The 23,272-nt window shown below is 49.2% G+C and overlaps 1 protein-coding gene and 1 non-coding gene across 11 annotated transcripts in view; one reads left to right on the top strand and one right to left on the bottom strand.

The window, feature by feature from the left end:
* Positions 1-23,272, bottom strand: part of Trabd2b (TraB domain containing 2B) — a 273,194-nt gene that overhangs the window by 68,907 nt on the left and 181,015 nt on the right. For 8 of the 10 annotated variants that reach the window (XR_015452645.1, XR_015452646.1, XR_015452647.1 and 5 more), the window contains 3 exons: positions 18,647-18,712; positions 15,496-15,670; positions 854-944 (listed from right to left, as the gene is read on the bottom strand). Coding sequence is in view for 6 of the 10 variants with exons in the window: in XM_021247938.2 (XP_021103597.1) it covers positions 854-944; positions 15,496-15,670; positions 18,647-18,712 (332 nt within the window). In the remaining 4 variants the exon portion in view is untranslated. The remainder of the gene's footprint in view (positions 1-853; positions 945-15,495; positions 15,671-18,646; positions 18,713-23,272) is intronic. The other 2 variants (XM_021247939.2, XM_004869300.3) reach the window with 1 other exon arrangement.
* On the top strand, positions 9,113-9,217 carry LOC147827308 (small nucleolar RNA U13). The gene has a single exon (XR_015452679.1). It is a non-coding gene; the product is annotated as a small nucleolar RNA U13 (small nucleolar RNA).

The raw sequence follows: 23,272 nt of genomic DNA, 5'->3' as shown, positions 1-23,272 counted from the left end.
TCTTCTGGAAGGACCATGCAGCCGGGGAGCTTTGGTCTGGGGCTAGGAGACCAGTGACTTGTGTTCTGTGTGACCCCAGCAAGCCTCATCTCTGAAGATCAAGGTCACAGTCATCCCTGAGCCCCCATGCCCATCACTAGGGTGGGTACAGGAGTGATCAGGAGCTTAGGAGGACCAGGAGCCAGACTTGTCTCTTACATAAGCTGTGTGTGCTCCTGAAGGTGCCTTCACCCCTCTGGGCATGAACTCCCACAGGAGGACAGGATGGGGGACAGTGGCTCTGTGAGCAGAGTAGGGGTGCCTTGGTGGGAAAGTCGGGAGCTAGGGACACAGATAGAATTGGCAATGAAGAAGATGAGGACACTGAGTGTGGCAGCAGAGGGAAGAGGTCGGGATCCAGCACACCCTCTTGTGGCACTGTCTGGATTCTGGCTGGGGCATCCACTGAGTCCTCCAGGCAGCAACCCAGGGGTCACTTGTACCCCATCTCCCTAATCCACCAGTGTTAAATCCCAAGCTTCTTGTGAATCCTAGTGCTGCTCACCAGGATTCTCTTGAGGGATTTGCAGATTTCCACTGTCATCCTGACCCTGCCGAGACCCCAAGAGAGTACACACAGCTTCTCCCTGTTCTCCCACCTCCAGCTCCCCTCTGGTTGTGGTGCCTGGTCTGGCATGTCCCTATGAGGTCTCATCTCACAACAAGCTTCTTCACCACTCTACCTGCAGTCCTGAGCAGGAAGGAAGGCAGGGGCAGCCAGCCATGTGGTGCATGGTTCCATCTGAACCATGGCCAGGCAGCAGGAGGTCAGCCGGCCCAGTCCTAAGATGCCCTCAGGTGCCCTGCTGCTTACCTGTCAATGGCCTGCCCAGCAGGTGTGTGGTCCACCTCCAGCCCTGCTTGCCGAAGGACGTCAATGACAGTGTTGTTCCCCAGAAAGTGACCTGGAACACAGACACAGAGTAAGCTCAGCCACATGCCAGGCTTCCAGTCAGTGGGGACACCTTGGGCCACCCCCTGGCTTTGGTTTGGGCCAGTAAGCTCTACCAGTCAAGGCCCCAGACTCGCTGAGAGGTAGTATGGCCCAGTGGGTAGGATATGGTCCTGGTGCTACCATGCCTGGGTCCATGTCCTGGCTGTGCTGCTCACAAGCTCCCCGTGCCTCAGTTGCCTCATCTGCAGAGTGAGATGATTGTAATGTCCTTCCCCAGGGTTGCTCTAAGGACAATAGCTGGCTGGAGCTGAGGCCTCCAAGTGGCTTCCTGCTGCATCAGTGTGTCTGTCTCCTGGACCACGTCGACCCTGCCCCTTCTTTCCAGTCTCACAAGGTCCAACTCCAAGAAACCCTCCAGCCCCAGCACGTCCATAGCTCATCTTCATAAGCCACACTGGCAAATTGCACCTCTCTCTGTTAGCGTGGAGTGGGGTTCTGTGTGTTCACATGGGTCCGTTTGACAGGCCTCATGGGCAGAGCTCACACAGCCACTGCCTTGCAAATGCTCAGCGCAGTCAGCTAGGTCCAAGCAGTAACACGTTCATCTGTTCACCACCTATCTCCCCAGCTTATGTGGAGCACACATGGCCCAGGTGCCGGCATGGCCACTGAGAACTCACTGAGGTGTAAGGTCCTAGTGGGAGACAGCACACACTACCAGCAGCCTAGAGTAGGTACAAAAGAAAACCATCTCTTCAGACATGGCCTCCAGAAGTGTGTGCAGGGAGTGGGGCTGATCTCCTTCAGCACCCCACTCACTATTTATTCCACATTTAGGACATACTCTCTGTGTGGCCAGCTCTGTGCTAAATACTGTGAACAGTGAAAAGGATAATTTAATCCAAAGCCCCAAGAGACAGGGGAACCGGCCTTCCTTCACCAGGATGCAAGCGCCAGTCTGGGAACTCAGGAGAAGCCTTTTGGGGGTTCTGGCTAGGAAGACTGCTTGGGAGGCCAATGACTGTGGACACAGGTGCCCCTCTGCCTCCCAGGTCTTCCCACCTTTCCAATGTGAGCAGTGTCAGTTTGGAAGGGTACCTGTCCAGGTGGCGGGGCCCTCCCCACTGTGAGTCTGCCCTGCAGCCCCACTTGCCCGGGTGGCACTCTCTCCTCCTGCTCACCATTCATTGCTGAACCTGGGGGTAAATCCTGCCCCCTGACTCTGATTGCCTATGACAGGTGGTGACAGGTGGGAAGTAGGGAGGTCAGCATACTGACAGCCCCAGGGAGCGGGGGGCGGGGGCAGAGCGGACAAGCTGGCTGGTGGGGGCTGCAGGATTCCAGCACAGAGGGGCCAGGGGGCCTGCACAGTGGCTGCCACCTTGCACACCTCCCCCAGCCTAGCCATCTTTCTCTTCTGGCCTGCCATAGTCCCTGCAGTCACACATGGGTGTCATGGGAGAGATCCCTGGATTGGGAATGGCAAAGGGTTCTAGCCCAGCATCTGCTCACCCAGTACCTCCAGTGCCCTCAGTTTCCTCTATGTAAGAGGAAGAGTGTTCAGAGGCCCCTCTAGCTCAGTTTATGGGGGAGGTGCTTGTCTGACTCTAGACCTTTATGAAAAGATATTTCACCCTTCTTTCCTGCTCTGACTGCATACATAGCGAGTGCCGGTCAGTAGTGAATGGTATGAACAGCAATGAGGTGATAAGAACAAAGCAGGGGAAAACACAGAGGCTGTGAGGGCGCCTAGGGAGGAGGCACCGAGCCAGCCTGGGGAAGGGCAGACTTTCTGGAGTGAGCACTGGTAGTCAGGTGAGGATGGAGGGGGTAGCACTGGGCAGGATGCTCTAGGCAGGTGGCGCAGCATGCGTGAAGCTGAGGGAGGAGGAGGCACGTGTGGGACGCTGGCTGCAGAGGAGACACGCACAATCCAGGCATGACCAGGCCCTTCCAGGCTCGGGCCCTGACCTTATGCCACTGAGGACAGAAGACACAGGCTCCTGCCAAGCTCTGAGCCTTCCCCTCAGCCTGCGATCCTTCCCTGCCACTAGTCTCTGCTTCCCCATGTGTCAGACAGGCCAGTGGCCCTTTGACTGGCTCTTTGAGCAGCTGTGAAGCCATCCTGAGGCAGAGGAGTGAATGTCCTTTGGAAAGGCCAGAGTGCCATCCTGAGTGATGAACTGAAGATATCCTTGGCTTGGACAGAGCCTCCCCACTCTGGCATGCCCCGTGGCTTAGTTGGCCAGGAAGGGTACAGGGAGTGGTAGCCCCCAGGACGAAGATTGTCTCCAGGCAACACCTGGCCTCTGCTCTAGCAGCTTCCACCAAAACCTGTTTTTAAAGACCTGGGCCTTATGGCTCAATGGCCTCTACCCAGAGGATCTTAAGAGCCACCAGGGAAGACAGAGAGCCTCAGGTGCCCAGGAGCAGCAGCAGTCTATTGACTGCTGTATGCCCGGGACCAGCCTAGGGACACTGAGAGGGTCCCATGCCATGGCACAACCCTGAAATGGCTCTGACCTTGAGGGCCTTTCAGGATGGCTGCTGGATCCTGAGCAGCCTGAGGCAGTGTTTCCCACATCTACTCAGTGCTCCGAGCCATTCACTCAACCTCAAGGCTTTCAGATATTACTGATTTTCTGAAGGCCCCAAACAGAATACTTGAGGTTGTGGCAAAAATGGAAGCAATCATTTTGAATTTCCATCCTTTCTTTCTCCTTCTCCAAACCATGCTGTCCTCTTTCTCCCCTACATTGGGAAGAATGGTGGCCCTACTGCACTTCACACAACTCTGGGAGGCAACATTCCAAGCAATTATGCCCTGGGACTACGCTGGTGCAGGCTGTGCACGCCCAGCCCACGTGCCCACCACCCACCCTCTCTGTGGCTTGGTCTCTGGGGACCTCCCAGTGGGTTGGTGACAGCTGCATCTTCCCAGTGCCCTCCCTGCTCTGCTCTGCTCTGCCCGCTTCTCACATGCCCTCCCCACTCCATTTGTGCCCTCGGTGGGCTCCTTCTTCCTGCCTAATAAATGGAGGGGTGGGGCTGGGTCTCTTTGTCTTTACTCACACCTCAAGCACAAACACCCCACCCCCACCCCATGTTCAGTTCCCATCCCCATGCCGATGCCTTTGGAATTGTCACCTTAGCTCAGCTCCCTTTGTCCATCCACCTATGGCAGCTCCACCTAACCCTCCACAGAACCCACCAATGCAGCTCGCCCTCTCTCTGCGTCTGTCCTGGGCTCCCACTGGCCCTGCTGGCCCAGCCAAATCACCCTGTGTGAACTCTTCTTCCTCCTCATCCTCCTACAGTCTCTATAGAGACCCTGATGTCACCTCCTGGACACTCACACCTGTGCCAGCAGAGACCACTGTGTTCTTGCTCCTTTCTTCTCACTGCAGCTAAAGTGACGTGCCCACACCCCAGGGCTGACAGCTGGAACCTGCTCCCAAGGACCCACCTGAGGGAGGACTGGGAGCTCTTCAAGGGCTGGGCTAGGCCTGATCCATCCTTGTCCAAGAGCTAAGCCTGAATCAGGCACACTTCGGTACCCTGCAGTGATTGTTGAATGAAGGAGAGACTCAACCTCTTACTCCATATCCTTTCCATGATCTCATCTTATGCCCAGGAGACCCAAGTCCCCTCCTTTCATAGCAAAGCCCTGCCCTACTCACTGGTGATGCTCCTTTAGATTCCGCCAATCCCAGATGCCTGGCCCTGGCAGCAGCCCCTGAGCCAGGGTGCAGCTCATGCTGTCCTCAGGGGCTGGTAGACAGTGCTTAGGCTTGCCTCCAAGGTCAGAAATCCTGAAAAAGGACCACACCCATCCCAGAACCTGCAGAAAGGTTGTGGAAAGTTTCCAAAGGGCCCCATGGTGCTGGGGCTCATCCAGCCTGGCTTGTCCAGGCTCCCTGGGTCTCCTGGCCACTGCTCAGCAGCTCTCTCCAGCACTGACTTCCAGCTGTTTTCTGGCCAGCACTCTGCAGGAAGACATGTTCCATTTCATCTGCTGAGGCTCCACAGACAGCAGAAGGAGGAGAGGGAGAGAAAGGATCATGGGCGGTGGGCCGGGGCGCATGGAACCCTGGAGACAAAGAGGGAGGTCAGGAGAGAGTAGAGAGATCGCAGAGGAGCATGGAAGAAGAAGGGAGCTCTGGGCAACAGGTGGACAAAGAGGAGAAGGGGAGGTGGGCTAGAGATGGACGGCAAGAGACAGGGTGTAGGGAGAGAGGGGAAAGAGCGATAAAGGGGAAAGGAAAGACAGAGATAGAGGCAGAGACAAGGACAGGGCAACAAGATGCAAAGGTATAGAGAAGGAGAGGGAAAAGGAAAAAGGAAGAGGACAGGGAGGATAAAGAGAACCCGAGGATAAAGAGAACCCAGAAGCTAGAGCCAAGGGCATGGTGGAGGACAGACAAGTCATTGAGGCATCAGGGAAGGCTTCCTGGAGGAGGGGCAAGTTTGGCGGGGCTGCAGGATGGGTGGACATGGATGGAGACATATGGGGGAACAGGATGGAAGGAGGAAGATGTGTCCAAAGGGCTCCACAGTCTTCAAAATGGTGAGGCTGGGTTGGTGCCTATCTCCTCTCAGACAAGCCAGGGTCCCACTTCAAGGGCATTTACTTACAAACAGGAAAAGCTGCCCTGCTCAGCGGTTATAGGCCCTGTGTGTTTCAGAGCAGACAGCAAAGTTCACTTTTACCGGGTGCAAGCAGGCCTGTGCTGGGGGACAGTATCGGGGGAGTAGAGTGCAGGCCAGACCTAGCCCTGAACATCTGCTGGGGACACCCTGACGCCCCTCAGTGATCCTCTACTGGAGAAGGCAGGTAGGACAGAGTGGGGACAGACACCTGGCTCTTTAGCTGACTGGGTGGCCTGGGCAGATTCCTTCCTTCTCCGTGTTTCACTTTCTCCACAGGGTCCTGGGCCTCCTGGTCTCCTCGGTCTTCGAACCTCTGTGTTCCCTCATGTGGTGACCACTGGTGCAAGGTGCTTTTCAAGTGATATTTCATCTCATCTTTGTAGCCACCCTTGGAGGTGCCCTTAGTCTACAAATGAGGAAACTGAGGCTCGCCCAGGGGATGGGACTTGCCCAAGGTCATACAGCTGGTAAGAGACACAACTGAGGACCAACCCAGCGATGTCTCAGTTCACTCCCAGCTCCAAGACATCCACTGTGAACTATTGGCAGCTGCAAGAGATCCTGAGTTCATGTCTGGGGGCAGGAAACTGTCAGAAACCCGTGTACCTTCCAAGGTTCAGCAGATTGGAGAGAAAAGTTTTCTAGTGCTCAGCAAGAACAATACACCGATTAACAGGGCAATTTCAGGACCGTTTTGGGAGCTGGGTGGAGAAGGAGGGAGAACCAGATGTTCCTACACAGGCTCCAAAGAACTGCAGGCTTGCCTGGGCCAACACACATGTTTTCTCTCCAGTGAGAATGATGGGTTTCCAGTTTTCTCCTCCTGGAAGAGGCATCCCAAGCCCGTATTTATGTTCCGTCTGAAATTAATGCAAGGGAAACTTCTAAATGTGAATCTCACTGCCAGAGCAGCCTACCGGATATCAAGCAACGGTAGGGTTTGTTTTCCCAAGGAAGTGTGACAGGAGGGTTGGATGGTGGGCCAGCGGAGGGCTGGACAATTGGAGGCATCCAGGGCTCTGGTCTCCCAAGGAGTGTGTTGCAGGGAAGTGGCAGACCTGACCCGTGCTTCCATCCTGTTCTCCTGCTGGCCTAGGGCAGAGCTGGGGCTTCTGAGCTCACTGAGGACTAAGATGACTCCGTCTCTCTACCCAGCTGGTGCCGGGAGCTGTGCATCCCCCAAAGAGATGACCACGTGGAAGGGCAGGCCCCAAAGGAAACACTTACAGGACTACGCTGTGCAGTGATGGAGGGGAGCCAGGGACCACGAGGCTGAAGAGAATGGGGTGGAACCAAAGGAGGAGAGGAAGGCACAGGAGGCAGGCCAGGCACAGAGCAGAGAGAGACTGTGTGGTGTCTGCTGGCACCAAGAGGGGTTCTGCAGTTGGACTACAAAGTGAGGTGGGCTTCTGAGATGGATGGCTGGGGCACGGGGGACGAGCCCTGGGATTCTGAGTGCTGTAGGACAAGGTGAAGGGACACCTGTCAGGTGGGACTTAAGAGTGCAGTTGGAAGGGAGGGAGGGCTCCAGCCCCGGAGGGATGTAAGGCTGATCAGTGCTTGTCAGCATGCGCCGGGCAGGGCATACTCAGACATCCTATAGGGACTGTGATGTCTGGGTGGAACTGGAGACCCACCTCCCCAGCAGCCTTTACTTCCTGTTCCTCTTGGAGGCTGCTGGAATGGAAAATGTCAGAATCAAAGAGCCCTAAGAAGTCCCCGCCAACACTGCAAAGGTGGATGTGAATCCCAGGGCAGCAGCCCCGCCTCCCACTTGTTCAGCACTCAGAATATGCCAAATGCCTCGATTCATTTCTCATTCAACCTCCCAACAATCCTGCTCAGGGCAATGGAATTTGCCTCATGTCACACAGGCAGAAAGGGGCAAAACTGGGCTTCGGCCCAGGAATGGCACAGGGTGTGTCTGTGTCATGGCACTTTGTAGAGGGAGCTGCTTGCAGAGGCAGGGGCTCTGGGCCTAGGGAGGCTCCTTCTGGAGCAGCGTCTGCCCTGGGACCCCTGTCACCTGACTGATGCTTGCCCAGGCTGGGGTTCTTCCTCAGGACCTCCTGTAGGTGTGGACTTCCTCTTAGAAGCATTCTTCTTGGCTCTTCTAAAATCCTCAGGGTTTGAATCTTTCATCGCATTTTGTTTGTTTAGAGGCCAGGCAGCGGCCTGCCTGTGAGTGTCCCATCCCAGGGTGATGACATATCAGTCCTGGAGGTTATGAACAGCCTGGGCCCTGAGGGACTAGCCCCCCCCAAACTTGCCTGGGATCTATTCCATGTCAGACTGTGCCAGGCCCTGGGACCCCAAGATAAGTCAAGGTGGCCCCCTTTCCTCTTGGGCAAGACTTCTCTCAAAATAGGCAATGGCTTTGCACAAGACAGAGCTTGTCATGGGTTCTGTGATTGCAGGGTTCAGTGCCCAGTGTAGGCTTCACTGTGGCTATGGGGATCACTCTTTATGACATCTGGAGACTCCTTTCCTCAAAATACAGCACCTCAGGACTCCCTGGGGCAAGTGACAGGGCAGGGACAGGCCTGCCACTCCTGAGCCTCATGCTTGCTGGGAGCTGATGCTGGCTGTTGGGATTTCCCACTTCTGCCCCCCTCCAACTTGGGGGTCCTTCTCTTTCCTGAGCAGGAGTCCTGTCCTAGGAGGACTGTAGGCTCTTGGGACAGGGGCTCCTGAAACAACAATGGCAGTACCAGAGGTCACAAAGATGGAGTGAGGATGCTGGCCATGCATGTAGTCCTAGCACTCTGGGAGGCTGATGCGGGAGGATCACAAGTTCAAGCCCAGCTTGGGCAACTTAGCATGACCATGTCTCAAAAGAAAAAAAAATGGTTGGGGATATTTCTTAGTGAAAAGGCTCTGGGTTCAATTCCTGTAACACACACACACAAAAGAAAAAAAAAAGGAAAGAAAAAGAGTGATGGTGTCATGCCAGGCAAAAACCATTCAGTGCTAGCCTCTGACTCCCAGGCTTGTCTCAGAAGGGATCCGAGGGCTAGGAGACAAAAAGTAACTGACCTGGCCTCAGTCTAGCTTTGAAGCCCATGCTTTTAATCCATGACCTCGTCTTTTCTTGCCTTCCCCATGCTGTCCAGCAAGAATGTTGAGCCCAGAGCCATGATTCACAAGCCCTTCTCCACTGACAGCACAGCCCCAAGATGCAGCCAGGACAGGGGGCATTCTGTTCCCCTCCACTCTCCCTGTTCCACAGAGGGGTCATGGGGACAAACTCAGAGGAGACGTTCCTCTGTCTGGCTGGATGCTCTGGGCTAAAAAAGGGCAGTGTCTTTGGCCAAGGATAGTAGTTCATAGCACGAGTGCCAGCTGCCAGATGTCTATGTGCTGGGGTGGGGCTTTTGAAGCCTTGTCCTTGGAAACTCTGAAACACTTCTGAAGGCTGTGGCCTTGAGCTCCAGCTTGGGGAGTGTGGCAGACAGTGGGTGCCCAGGAGAGGAGAAAGCAGATGATGTGTGCTGCCTCTCATCCTTACTCCTTAAAAGGCCCTACGGGACCCTTTAATGATTCATAAATATGATGCTTGGGTGTTTGTGTCATCACATGAAATGTACCTCCCTCTATACCTTGTTACATCATCAGCACATTACCTGCTTGAGGTCAAATATAAAATAAAATAAAAGGTCCTGAGTGGACCACGGCTGTTCTTCTGGGACCAGCCACGAGCTCTGAGGCACTCCCATTCCTGAGCTACTGAGTAGAGAACCAGGGGGAGAAGGAGGTGGTTGTAAGTCTTATTCTGAGGACTGGGGGGACGATGAGAGGAACTAGAAGTATGGTTGACCCACAAAAAGGAGATTTCACAGTGCTCTCCTTCTCCAGGAAGCATTCTCTGACCTCACCTGCTTCCTTCTGTCTTTTCTAGCGGGCAGGGCACCGCTGGGGCTGGGCTGGGAGGGGCCTCCAGCACTGCTTCCTCTAAACCGCTCACTGTGCAGATGGGGCCAGAGGAAGGCTCTGAGAGGGCCACAGGGAAGGTCTCTGAAAGCACAAAGTATGCAGGATACCAGCAGCTTCCCCTTTCAGGCCTCATGTCCTTGACTTCACTCTCTCCTGCCCTTCTTTCTTTCCCTTCTCTATGATTCTCTCCCTAAAAATCTTGCTGCTTCCTCTCCCTAAAACCTCTCCTGCTTAGCATTAAATCCCTCCTGCTCCAGCCTCTGTCTCTACGGCTTACTCAACACGACCTGGGACTCTCCCTGTAGTGGGTTCCAGATCTTTTCATTTGCCATCCAGCCTTATTTTCCAAAGGGCGGATCTGATACTTTGCGAGTCCCGTCATACACAGCAGATGTGGGTCATAAGCCTGCTTCTGCTGTGGAGTGATGCAGGGGCAGAGGACAAGTCTGCTTACAAGCTTCCGGGTCGGTGCATTCATTCCTTCAGCAAGTGAGTAGTGAGTACCTTCTCAGTGCACGAGTAGAGCACTAAGAGGGGAATCTTGGACCACTGTGGGAGCCCAGCGGCAGAGGACAAGGGCCTTCTCAGCAGAACAAAGGGCCCAAGCAGCAGCTGGACAGATTTTTAGGGAGGCTTCCATCAGGAAGAATGGCCTAGAGAACCACCGTCATTTCTCTCCAGTTCTGAGGCTCTGGCTTCCAAGCTGCCCCTCCACACACGTGCCTGCCAAATGGAATAAGAGGTACCAGCCTGTCTCCCTCCAGGAGGAACTGAGGATGTGGGGGTCAGATGAGCTGATGACTATGGGCGTTCTTCGAGGGGGCTGGTGTCACTTCTCCAGGGAGCAGTGCAATTGGTATTAATTAAAAAGATGTTAATGGTGTTTGGAAGGTTGGGGTTCTATCTCTCCCCACAGTCAAGTTTGGATATTAGAGTTTCCCTGGCCTAGCCCTGAGTTTGTCTGGCTCATGTCTTTACTCTAGATCCTTGAATTCCTATACTACTCATTCTATTCTCAGGAAAAAAAAAAAACTAAACTAAAAACTGGAGGATTCCTGGATGGCTGAACAAGTAAAGATCCCGAGAAAACCCATTTCCTTGAAACTAGGGATAAAACTGTCATTTTTTTCTAGTGTTGAAGACAAACACTCCTGTCCACCTTCACAAGGGCTGTGGCCCAGGAGACACCATGTGACTGAACAGAAGGAAGGCGATGGTTCAGGTGTCTTTCTAGAACACCCTCCAGGTGCTGGAAACCTTGAGGCATGTGGGCTCTGTGCACACAATGGGGGGTCACTGAGCAGTGGGTGCTGGGATGAATCAGGAGACAGGCCTGGGGGACAACATCTGCCTTTACACCTCGGCTGTTCGGTGCTTCGGGAGAAGATCTTATGACCTGAAACTTGGCAGGGTCATGGGCCCTCCTTCCTGGCAGGGGTGTGGCAGGTATGTGCCCGAAGCCTGATCCACAGCAGCCATTGGATCAATCTGGACTCTTCTCGCTGGGGTCTGATATGGTCTAATCATTCTTTACAGCACCACACTCCAAGCAGCCCCTACTAATCAATGACAGCTGGCCCCTGAGTTAAAGTCTATTTAACTTTCTGTCCTGGTCAGGTCTTGCGGCCAATCTTTTGCATTTATATCAAATGTTCTCCTTTCTTAAAACCAAGAACCTTCTTATCCTCTTCCCTTTTCAGGGCAGGTGGCTGCATCTCCCACTTTAAAGAGTGGCGCTGTGATTAGAAACCATCAGCTGGGAACCTGCTCACCTTTCCACCTCCAAGATACCTGCCTGCTGGCCTACTTCCTCCTTCCCTTCAGTTTCAGGTGAGGAAGTGCTGCCTGCTACCCAAGGACAAACTACCTGAGCTCTAGTCCCTCCTTTCCTGCCTTCTTGGAACATCTCTCTTCCTATGAAGCAAACTCAGCCATTCTATTGGATTCTTCCATCATGTTTTAAGCGTGTTAATTATTTTTCATATTTAAAAAAATGGTGCACAGTGTTGCATTCCAATAATCCCAGCCTTCTGGGAGGCTGAGGCAGAAGGATCACAAATTTGAGCCTAGCTTGGACAACTAAGTGACTTAGTGAGACCCTATCTCAAAATAAAATCAAAAGGGCTGTGGTTGTAGTTCAGTCCAAAGCCCCTAGGTTCATCCTCAGTTCTCCAAAACACAAAAAAACAAAAGAGAAGAATAGTGGAGATAAATATAGTTACTAGATTTTTATTTTGCCAAGTCAGGACTTTGAGACAACTTTCTGCCTTCTATGACCATCATTTCTGTAGATAATTTCAGAATGTAAGATAAACCTGTATATTGTTAAAAATTTACCATCATATACTTATTTTTCACAGTTACTGGTAGATTAGAAGAAATCCAAGGACACCCCCTCCCATCTCCAAGTGACTGAACCGATCCTGTGGGGCAGGGCCTCGGGCTCAGCTCAATGCATGTGCCAGCTGGGAATGGGCTTCTCTCCCCACAGGCCAGCATAGCCCATCCACAGAGCAACCTGCATGTCCCAGAGCACCTGGGCTAGCACACGAGCTACAGCCAACTCCCTGAGAGGTGGGGCTTCCATCTGAGCCCCAAATGCTATCTAGCCTGCTCTGAATTTCACACTTACACCCCAACTGCCTCCGAGCCTGCTGAGTCATCTCTAGAAGAGGTCACAGTGCCACACTGCCAAAACATCACAGACACCGAGAAGAGTGTTTTTCTGTGAGAAGTGTCAGCTAAATAGATACTCTTTTGCACACAACTGCCAGCATTTCTAGATGTATACAGCAAGGATGCCTTATGCAGGAGAAATGGCCTGGCCAAGAGGCCAGGGTTCAAATAAAAGTTCTGCCTGCATTCATACCCTCTCCACCTTAGCTTTCATCTGAGAAATGGAGATACTGTAATAAAACCATCTAGTGGTGTTGTTGAAGAGCTTAGAATGGCACTTAGGAAGGATTTTATTCTAAGAATCACTCCATCATGATAGACAGTTTTAATCCTATGATCTAAAATGAGTGAGTCCAGCATAATGCAAAGAGGCAGCCATTATCCCCATTTTATGGATGACAGAGCAGGGCCTTAAGGCGAATGGCTTTCCTGGGTACCCCGGCTGATAGCTATAGTGCCATGCTTTGCAGCCAGCTCGCTTGTCTCTAAGACTCTTTCTCTATGTACTGACGTCCCGGGAGAGCAGCACTGAGGCGGGCTGGGCTGTCCTCACAGGCTCTCAGGGGATTCTGGACCTTGGGTGGGTAGGGGTGAGTCTTAAGAAGCCCTGGAGGAGCCAGGTGAAGGCTCAAGCTTTTACTTTTGCTTGCTGGGTTCCTCTCAGAACTATGGGCTACAGAGCCTTCAGGGCTTCAGCTTGACCCCCCAAACTGGGACTGTGGTGAGAGGGCAGAACTGTGTAGGGCCTGGCTTGGACACCTGCTGCGGTTGGGATGCCCGCGAGTACATTGCTGTTTCCTATGAGACACCCATGGAGTCTGGCTCTGAGAAACTGAGAGAGAGCTGAACACACCTAGAACTGGCTAGATGTCTTCCTAGCAGCATAGACCCTGCCTCTCTTCCACAGCCTTGGGAGTCCTCTGCTTTCTCAGAGGACTCAGCAGGGAAGGAGCCACAAGTGGCCCACTGAGCCCTCAGGGTCTCTGCTTAGCAGTCCGGAAAGGCTCGGAGATGGACCTGAAGAGGCAGCAGACCGGAGCGAGAGGAAAGGATGGGGTGATTGCAAGTGGTAGTGCACAGAGGGAGTATGTGGCCCTGCACATAAATCCTGCAGCTGTCTTCGGGTGGGGACTCGGGAGTGACATGCCCATCAGAGCAAATGAGGCAGGCGGGCTCCTCTCACTCAGATTGCTTGTGGACATGAATGTGCCACAGTTTACTGACTCTAACAGTTCTGCTCTGCTGGCTTGGTGCCCTGCGCATGGTAACACATGGTCTGGGGCCTGTCGGTTGGTCCTGGATCTGTCTCCATCTCACAGTGAACTTTGCCACGCTCCTGCTCCAGTGGGCCTCAGTTTGCCCATGGCTATAAGGAGGTGGGCAGGCTGTCAAGTCCTGGGTTGAAAGATTTGCTGCACAGAGTGGGCCATTTGTTCCAGGTGTGGCTGAGCTTGGAGAAGCAGCAACCACCAGCAGGCCCGATCTGCACATGGCTTCAGAGCTGTTGTTTATGGATGGATGGCGGGGTCCCGAAGGGCCCTGGCTGGGCTCTCTGTGCCCTGACTTTTCTACTGCTCTAGCCTAATGAGCACACTAGGCCCAGAGGAGGCCAGGATGGGAGGCTGTGCTCAGCATTCATTCATCTGTTGATTCTTTCACTCCTTCACTCTTAGCCACGCACCAGGTCAAAACCCGGGGCACACTTCCAAAGGCACGGTGATGACTAAGTGGAGCCTGCCCTCCCACTGCCCAAGGGGAGAAAGACAGCACCATTCGCCAGTCAGTGTGGGGAGCAGTCTGGGGCTGGAGGTGATGGAAGCTTGGACCGAGACAGCAGCAGGGTGGGCAGACAGAGTGAATGGTGGTCTTTCTGGTGCCCATCAATAGGACCAATCAGCAATTGACTGAATTTTGGAGAAGGAAGACCCTGGGGTTAAGGATGGTGCTTTCAGGCTCACCTGGTGCTTGAGTGGGCATTGATGCCCCATGGACTTGAAGTTTCAGGAAAAACAAGTCAGTTTCCAGGGCTGTCCGTGCTGCTGATTTTCATTTTTCTAGTCTCAGCTTCCCTAACTGTAGAAGGGAGCTGGTTCTGGGGCTCTCTGGGCCTGGGTGACTCCGTCCTGGGCCCTGGGGCAGGTAGGGTGGGGGGTCCACCCAGTCAGGTGAGGCAGCCGCTTCTCACAGTGGCTGTACCCGCTGGGGGCTCCTCCTAGGCCTAAGAAGGCTGACTCAGGGTGGCTCCCCTGTGAGGCCAGCTGAGGCTGTTCTAGTGCAGGGTGAGCCGGAGGAGGAGGGAAGGCAGGTGCTGGGGACACTTCCCTGAACAGATCCTCAGAGCGGTCCTGCCTCATGCCAGGCCTATGGCAGGTGTCCCACTGCAAAAGGGTGGCCCGATTCTCTCCAGGTTTTCAGTCAAGGTCCTGCTCCCACTGGCTCTTCCAGAGCCCCCTTCTCTGACATCTGCATGTGGAAAACCCCTGGAATCCTAGAAAATCCAAGCGAGTCCTTGCTCGTCCTGTTCAGATGAGCAGACTGAGGCTATGAGAGGGGAAGGGACTTGGCAGAGGCCGCCATGGGCCGTGTGAGCTCCAGTGTGAGCCCAGAGCTCTTTCTGTCCAGCTGAGGTGGCCCTGAGGAGGCTGCCCCACAGGGCTGGTATGCATGCCTGAGCCCCTCTTATGTGCCTCTACCGTGCTGGGGTCTGTAGAGGAGGGAACGGTGGCCTAGGTGGATGTGCCTCTGGCTCCTGCCCTTGGAGTACTTGAGCTTAAAGGGGGCCACAGACATCAAATAGTGGACACATCTCATTAAGAAATCAGCATGTCCACGAGGGTCCAGTGGATTAGGCTGACTGCTGGATGTGGAGGGTGTGTGCGCCTGACAGACCAAGAAAAGAGAGGCAGGGGACAGCAGCAACGAGTGTGGCACAGGCATGGTGAGCACAGCTATATGCCATCTCTTAATTCTCACAAGATAGGAGGTGAATCCTTTCAGCCCAAATGGCAGGCAACAAGAGCAAGGGCCAAGATGGGCTGAGTACCCTCCTCCCTGGCCAGGGCTCCAGTGGCCTTGGTCATGTCTCTGCTGAGTGTGGCCACCTGGGGTTTGAAGGAGCCATGGAAATCCTCCTGGACTAGGCACAGGTCACTTCCCTGGCCTACAGGAACAGTTAGTAAAGAACCTTGACCATATCGGGGAGCTGCTTGGGTCCCAGAGCTGCCACCCAGCACTATGCAGCTGTCCTGCACCCTCCTGGGACTTGGCTTTTCCTTGATGGAGTGGAGGTCAGGGGGCCAAACCTGCTCCAAAAGCGAAGAAGCAGATCTTGTCCTCGTTCTCCTGCAGCAAGGCCATGACCCTCTTCCCCATGCGCTCGTTCCTCTTGTAGATGAGCTCCTGGCGGAAGTAGCTGTCGATCTCCTGGGCTGTCACCTGCTCATGTGGTGGGAGGGTGGTGTTGATAAAGTTGGGCAGCTGCAAAGGCAAGACAGAGGCTGCCTTCAGTTCTTGATGGGTGGGGCAAAGTGCACGCTGGGCAGGGTTGGCGATTTACCTTTCCTGGGCTGACGGGACATCGTGTTGTATATGTGTTTCTCATCTATCCCCAAACCCACTGGGAACAGCACTGCTGCTCCTGCTTTACAGGTGAAGCCAGAAAGAGTGGAGAAGATCCCAGGACATGCAAGTAGAGTGGCTGAATGCCCCAGCAGCTGGACTCCCACGGACAACTCCCATGTGTCTGTCTGGTTTAGCTTCAGCTCCCAGAGGCTGAGGTCCGGGGAGACTGGGACTCAACAGTTCTCATTTCAGCCCTGAGCCCAGCACTGGCATATGCCAGGAATTCAGATCAGCAAGAGGGTATGGAGAGTCAGCCAAACTGTCCGGTGTAGCAGGAAGGCCATGGGGTGGGCTTAGGCTGACCTGAGCTTCAGCCCCTATTCTGATGCTATGTGGTGCTGGGTCAGTTATTCACTTTCCTGAGTACTAATTTTCTCATTTATAAGATGGCACTGAGATTTTTGTGAAGATAATGTGTGCTTCAGAGGGTGCCACACTATAGAGATGGGAGGAGTCATCCATCACCTGTGGTTTTTCCCATGTCAAAGTTAACATCTACCCACCCCTGGCTCCTCTACCTGCCAAGAAACAACCCAACCCCACAGTCTCTTCCTAAAAACTAACTCCAGGACCACGGCAGCCCCCAAGATGATGCTTATTCAACATCTTGCCTTGGAACTGAGCAACTTTCCTAGCTCTGGGCCCTGCACCATCACCTCCCTTGCACACCCAGCCCCATGGACTGGCAACCACCTCATGGATGTGCTGTTGACTTAGGCAGAGGGCTTCCAGAGTTCAGGGATGGGACCTTCCTCATTCTGGGTCACAAGTGCTTGGCTGGGGCTATCAGGTGCCCTTGGAACTTGAACATGAGGTCATGTTGCCCCTTCCTGACCTCAGCTGCCCTTCTCGTGTTCTTCCCTGCCAACATTTCACCCTTGCAACCTGGATGGCAGGTCGAGATGTTCCAGCATCATCTCCTCTAAAACACATGTGAGGCCATTAAAGAAACCACAGGACTGAGTCATAATGTATCTTCTCTCTCATCACAACCTGTCAGTATCATTACAACTTTCAAGCTCTTGCTCACGTGATGTCTTCCACCTTTCATTCTCTCTTCTATTTCTCCAACTCCCCTCACCCAGGCACACAGCAGAAGACACCAGGGCTAACTGGCTGATGGACAAGGTTGTTGGATGGTGTCGACTAATTTCCTGCAGGTTTTAGCTGCTAGAAAGGTCAAGCAGCCCAATCACATGGCTTCTAGAGTCACCACTGAGCTGCTGACACTCTTTCAGAGGAAATGGAGGAGGTAACAAAGACTGAACCCTAAGGGACTGAGGAGGCTGAGACATCTGCTGTGTGCTGGCTGAGGATCAGTGGGTTTCTGAGTGAGAAGTGCACTTTGGGCTCCTGTTAGAAAAGTAGGATTCACTGTCTGGATGAATAAAACAATGATTTGACTGGTGTCTCCTGACTTATATAACGTATGACTTGCATAGCTGTATGTAGGAACACTTAGTTCCCAATGGGCCAGCAGAGAGCTGGTGCCCAGGGACTTTTTGTTTGGCCAGTGGATAAATGCGGCATGGAGTTATTACCATCCTTGTGAATTCCCTACTAAGGAAGGGGCGACAGGCCACCCTGACAAAACAGGTCATGCTTGACTTGATCCAGCTATAGAAAACCCCAAAGGCGTCTGTGTGGGAGAGGAAACAGAGAGGCCATGACGCGCAACGTTATTTGTAGAAACATGACTCTTGAAGGCCACTCTCCATTTCATGTGTGGGGGTGACAGTTCGAGACCATGTTGTACCGCAAAGAAATACTAGTTCAGTGGACGAGTGGCTGAGTGAATGAGTGGAGAGGCGGTAGCAACAGAAAGATTAGGCAAGTCCTCAAAGTCCGATGGTGGGGATGACTTAGGTTGGAATCGCTCTTTTGCTGCTTACTAGCTAATCTTACTAGAGAGTTACTTGGCTGCTCGGAGACTCAGGTTCCAAATTGGTAATATCAGGGAAATATACACTTTTATAGGAATTAAATAAGTTTGTTTTTAAATTGCCCAAGTTGGGCTCAATTTTTTTTATTTTATGAAACAATAAAACAAAATTTCATAATCAAATAATAAATGGATAACAATAGTTAATATACTGTGAATTGTTATCTTCAAACTCGGTACTCAGAGTACAAGACATAAAGCAAAAATATTCTTACAAAAAACAGATAACACAAACTTTCTTTTCAATAAACTAAAATAAACTAGTATTATAAATGAAACAATTAGCATATATGTTGAAATATTTTTTAAACAATGGAATTTGTATTTTGAGAAAATAGTTGAACTCTTAATTTGTATTTATCTCTCTTCTATTATACTCTCTCTTTCTCTCTCTCTCTCTCTCTCTCTATATATATATATATATATATCTTTCTCATATGGGATAAACTATCTGATATTTGAGCTTGTGTGTCTGACCTATTTAATTTATCATTATGTTCTCAAGATGCATCCATTTACCTATGAATGCCTCAAGTTTATCTTTCTTTCTTTTTTTTTCTTTCTTTTTATTTTTTAACAGAAAACCACGTATCATATCCCTTTTTACCTCTCACACTTTTATTACAATGGCTTAGCATCTATCCTATTTCAGCATTTTGGATTTCCTCCTTGTTTTGTTTATGAAGGCAACAGGGTCTGATAAAGATAATGCTGAGGAAGGGATACGTGGGGTTAAAGAGAAAGGGAAAATGATTATATACAAACTCTACAACTGACTTCTAACATGAGCCACCCAACTGAAAGCAAAATCTCTCTCTTTACAGGATTTACCAAGCTCTTATTAATTGTCAATGTGCCTCAAGGCACACATTTCCCTGATGCCAACTCACTTTTTTGGGCTGGGGTATGGGGTCGGATTTGGCAGCAAAATAGAAGAACAGAAGCAGCACAATTGTCTGGAGAAAGGAACAGAAAGTTAAATTAAACTTTTTTAAAAATGTTATTTTATTGGTACATTTTAGGTATACAATATAATGACATTCATCACTGGAAATTTGCACCTTTGCATAATCTCTCTTGGTTCTTATTTTTCTCCCTTCCCCTGCCCTCCCTTCAACCCCTCCATCACTTACAAAGACTATTTCAAAGACTTTGTTTCCATTTTTTAATTTTCTCATATTAATTCTATTCCCTTCTATCCATTCCCCTAACCCTTCTACTTTCCCTTCCCCTTTGCCCCTTTTCTTCCTATTTCACATTACCTATTATACCTTTTAGTCTTTATTTACACTTTCAGTTTCTCATACTAGAGAAACTATTCGGTATTTACACGTGTGTCCTATTTATTTCACTTAAGAGTATTGCCTCAAGGTGCATCCATTTAGCTATAAATGTCTCTAATTTCTCGATTTTTATGGCTGAGTAGTACTCCATTCATAGAAACCCCACATTTTCTTTATCCAGTCTCCAGTTGATGGGCACTTGGGCTGCTTCCAAGTTTTAGTTATTGCAAATTGTGCTGCTATGAACATGGGTACACATATATCACTGTGGTATGATTCTTTTAATTCTTTGGGGAAGATACCCAGCAGGGGAATAGCTGGGTCAAATGGGACTTCCAATCCTAGTTCCTTGAGGTATTTCCATACTGATTTCCACTGTGGTTGCAACAGTCTACACTCCCACCAGCAGTGGAGCAGTGTTCCTCATTCCACACAGCCCTGCCAGAATTTGTTATTGGTTGATTTCTTGATAGTAGCCATTCTTTCTGGGGTGAGGTGGAATCTCAGCATTGTTTTCATTTGCATATCTCGAATGACCAGCGATGTTGAACATTTTTTCATATGTTTATTTGCTATTTCTACTTCTTTGAGAAATGTTTGTTCATTTCAGATGCCCATTTTTGCATTGGGTCTTTAAATTTGGAACATCTGATTTTTTAAAGTTTTTTATAGATTCGAGATAGTAAACCTTTATCTGAGGGACAGCTGGTGAAAATTTTTCCCACATTGTGGGTTGTCTGTTCACACTGCTGGTGGTTTCTCTTGCTGTGCAAAAGCTTTTTAGTAAGAAGAGATCCCACTTATTGATTGTTTGTGCTAGTTCACAGGCAACTGAGGTTTTGTTCATAAAATCTTTTCCTGCACCAATGTCTTCAAGAGTTCTTCCTAAACTCTCTTCCAGCCAGTTTAGTGTTTCTATTTTAATATTTAGATCTTTAATCCATTTTGATTTTAGTTTAATCCACGGTGAGAGATATAGGTCTAGTTTTAATCTTTGGCAAGTTGAAACCCAATTTTTCCAGCATCATTTATTAAAGAGGCTATCTTTCCTCCAGTGCAGGTGTTTGGCTCCTTTGTCAAAGATGAGGTGGCTGAGTGTGCCTGGAGTTTTTCTGCATCTTCTAATCTGCTCCACTGGTCCTCAGGTCTGTTTCTTTGCCAATACCATGCTGTTTTTATCACAGTAGCTCTGTAGTATAGTTTCAAGTTGGGGGTTGTGATACCTCCTGCCATGTCTCTGTTACCTAGAATTGCTTTTGCTATTCTGGGTCTCTTCTTGTTCCAAATGAATTTTTGGATTGTTTTCTCAAAGTCTGTGAAGCATGCTCCTGGAATTTCAATTGGGATTGCACTGAATCTATATAGCAGTTTTGGAAGTATGGCCATTTTCAGTATGTTGATTCTTCCTACCCAGGAGCAAGGGATGTCTTTCCATTTTCTGATATCCCCTTCAATCTTTTTTTTCAAAGTACTATAGTTTTCAGGAAAGAGGTCTTTGATTTCTTTTGTTAGGTTGATTCCTAGGTATTTCAGTTTTTTGGATGCTATTGTGAAAGGAATTGTTTGTCCTATTTCTCGGTTATTAAGTTTAGAAGACTTTTGGTGGAGTTCTTGGGGTCTTCTATATAGAGTATCATGTCATCTGCAAATGATGACAGTTTGACTTCATTTCTTATCTTTATTCCTCTTATTTCTTTCCCTTGTCTAATTGCTGTAGCTAATGTTTCCAAAACTATATTGAACAGGAGTGGTGATAGTGGACATCCTTGTCTTGCTTCTGATTTTAGTGTGAAGGATTTCAGTTTTTGACCATTTATTATGATACTGGCTGTTGGTTTTTCATAGATGACTTTTATCAGTTTGAGGTAGAGACCATGTATTCCAATTTTTATAGGGTTTTTATCATAAATGCATGTTGGATTTTGTCAAATGTTTTTTCTGCATCTATGAAAATGATCATATGGTTTTTGTCCTTGGCTCTATTGATATAGTGTATTACATTGATTGATTTGCTTATGTTGAACCATCCCTGCATCTCTGGGATGAATCCCACTTGATCAGGGTGTATGATCTTCTTGATGATCTTCTGCATTCTATTTTCCAGTATCTTATTAAGGATTTTTGCATCTATGTTCATTAGAGAGATTGGCCTATAGTTCTGTTTTTCAGTTGGGTCTTTCTCTGCTTTGGGGATCAAGGTGATGCTTGCTTCCAGGAATGAATTTGGGAGTATTGCTTCCCTTTCAATTTCATTGAAGAGTTTAAACAATAGTGGCAGTAGTTCCTCTCTAAATGTCTTCTAGAATTTAATGGTGAAGCCATCAGGGCCCAGGATTTTCTTAGTTGATAAGTTTTTAATTACATTTTCAATTTCATTGGTTGATATTGGGTTGTTTAGAATATTTAGGTCTTCTTGGTTGAGCTTTGTTAATTCATACATATCTAGGAATCTGTCCATTTCTTCTGTGTTTTCCATCCTATTGGCGTATAGGTTTTGGAAGTAGGTATTGATGATCCTCTGGATTTTTGCTGGGTCTGTTGTAATTTCATCCTTTTCATTCCTAATTGCATGGATTTGGGCCTCTTCTTTCCTTTTTCTGATAAGATTGGCTAAGGGTTTGTCAATTTTGTTGATTCTTTCAAAGAACCAACTGTTGGCTTCATTAATATTTTGTATCATTCTCTTAGTCTCCATTGCATTGATTTCTGCTCTGATCTTTATAATTTCCTCCCTTGTATGGGCTGTGGGTTTGTCCTGCTCTTCTTTTTCTAGAAGCTTGAGGTTCAGCATCAACTTGTTTAATTGGGCTTGCTCTGTTTTCCTAATTTGGGTATTCACTGCTATGAATTTCCCTCTTAAGACTGCTTTCATTGTGTCCCATAGATTCTGATATCTTTTATTGGCATTGTCATTTAATTGTAGGAGCTGTCTGATTTCTTCTTATTTTCCTCTGTGACCCATTGGTTATTCAGAAGTGTGTTGTTCAATTTCCATGTGTTTATGAATTTCTTGTGGTTTCTTTTGCTATTGGTCTCCAATTTCATTGCACTGTGGTCTGATGATATACAGGGGATAACTTCAATTCCTTTGCACTTACTTAAACATGTTCTATGAGTGAGTATATGGTCTATTTTGGAGAACAAACCATGTGTAGCTGAAAATAATGTGTATTTTCATTCTGTGAGGTGGAATATTCTGTAAACATATGTTAAGTTCATTTGTTCAAGAGTTTAATTGAGTTCTAGTATTTCATTGGTTGTTTTCTGTCTAGTTGATCTATCTCTTTGTGACAGTGTGGTATTGTGCTCCCCCACTACTGTTGCATTAGTGCTTATTTGATTTTTCATGTCCATTAGTATTTGTTTTATATAGTTGGGTGCACTAGTGTTTGGTGCATATATATTTATGATTGTCATCTCTTCCTCTTGGATTGTTCCCTTTACAAGGACATAGTGTCCTTCGTTGTCTCTCTTAATCAGTGTTCATTTGAAATCCACTTGATCTGCAAAGACCATGGCTACTATTGCTTTTTTTCGGGCTCCCCTTGCATGGAGTATTTTTTTTTCCACCTTTTCACTTTCAGTCTATGAGTTTCTTTTTGAACTAAGTGTGTTTCTTGTATGCAGCATAGTGTTGGATCTTGCTTCTTGACCCATTCTGCCAGTCTATTTCTTTTGATTGGTGAATTGAGACCATTAACATTGATGGTTATAAGTGATATGTATTAACTTATCATCTTCATGACTTTTTCTTCTTGTTGGATTCTCCCTCTTTTGGTTTTATTTCTTGTTGTGCCTGATTGATTCATTCTGCTGGGCTCTGGGGTTGTGATCCTCATTGTCTTTTGCTAGGATATTGTGCAAAATTTTTTGGAGTGCTGGTTTGGTATTCATGAAGTTCCTAAGGTACTCTTTGTCATGAAAGTATCTTATTTCTCCATCAATTTTGAAAGATAGTTTTGCAGGATACATCAATCTGGCTTGGAGGTTGTTTTCCTTTAGGGCTGAAATACATCAGTCCAAGCTCTTCTTGCCCTGAGGGTTTGCATTGAGAAGTCTGCTGTGATTCTGATGTGCTTTCTTTTGTATGTGATTTGTTTCTTTTATCTAACTACTTGTAGAATTTCGTTCTTCTGTTGAGTTTCTGGAATCTTAACTATTATATGCATATGTGTAGATTTTTTTGATCAAAGCTAAATGGAGTCCTATATGCCTCACTTATCTGTATGTCAA

Source organism: Heterocephalus glaber, unplaced genomic scaffold (assembly GCF_053883595.1).
Source record: "Heterocephalus glaber isolate CG9 unplaced genomic scaffold, H.glaber_assembly_v1.0 deba00001451, whole genome shotgun sequence".
NCBI lineage: Eukaryota > Metazoa > Chordata > Mammalia > Rodentia > Bathyergidae > Heterocephalus > Heterocephalus glaber.
Note: the sequence above shows the minus strand (reverse complement) of the source record. Positions and strands in the feature narration are given on the sequence as shown.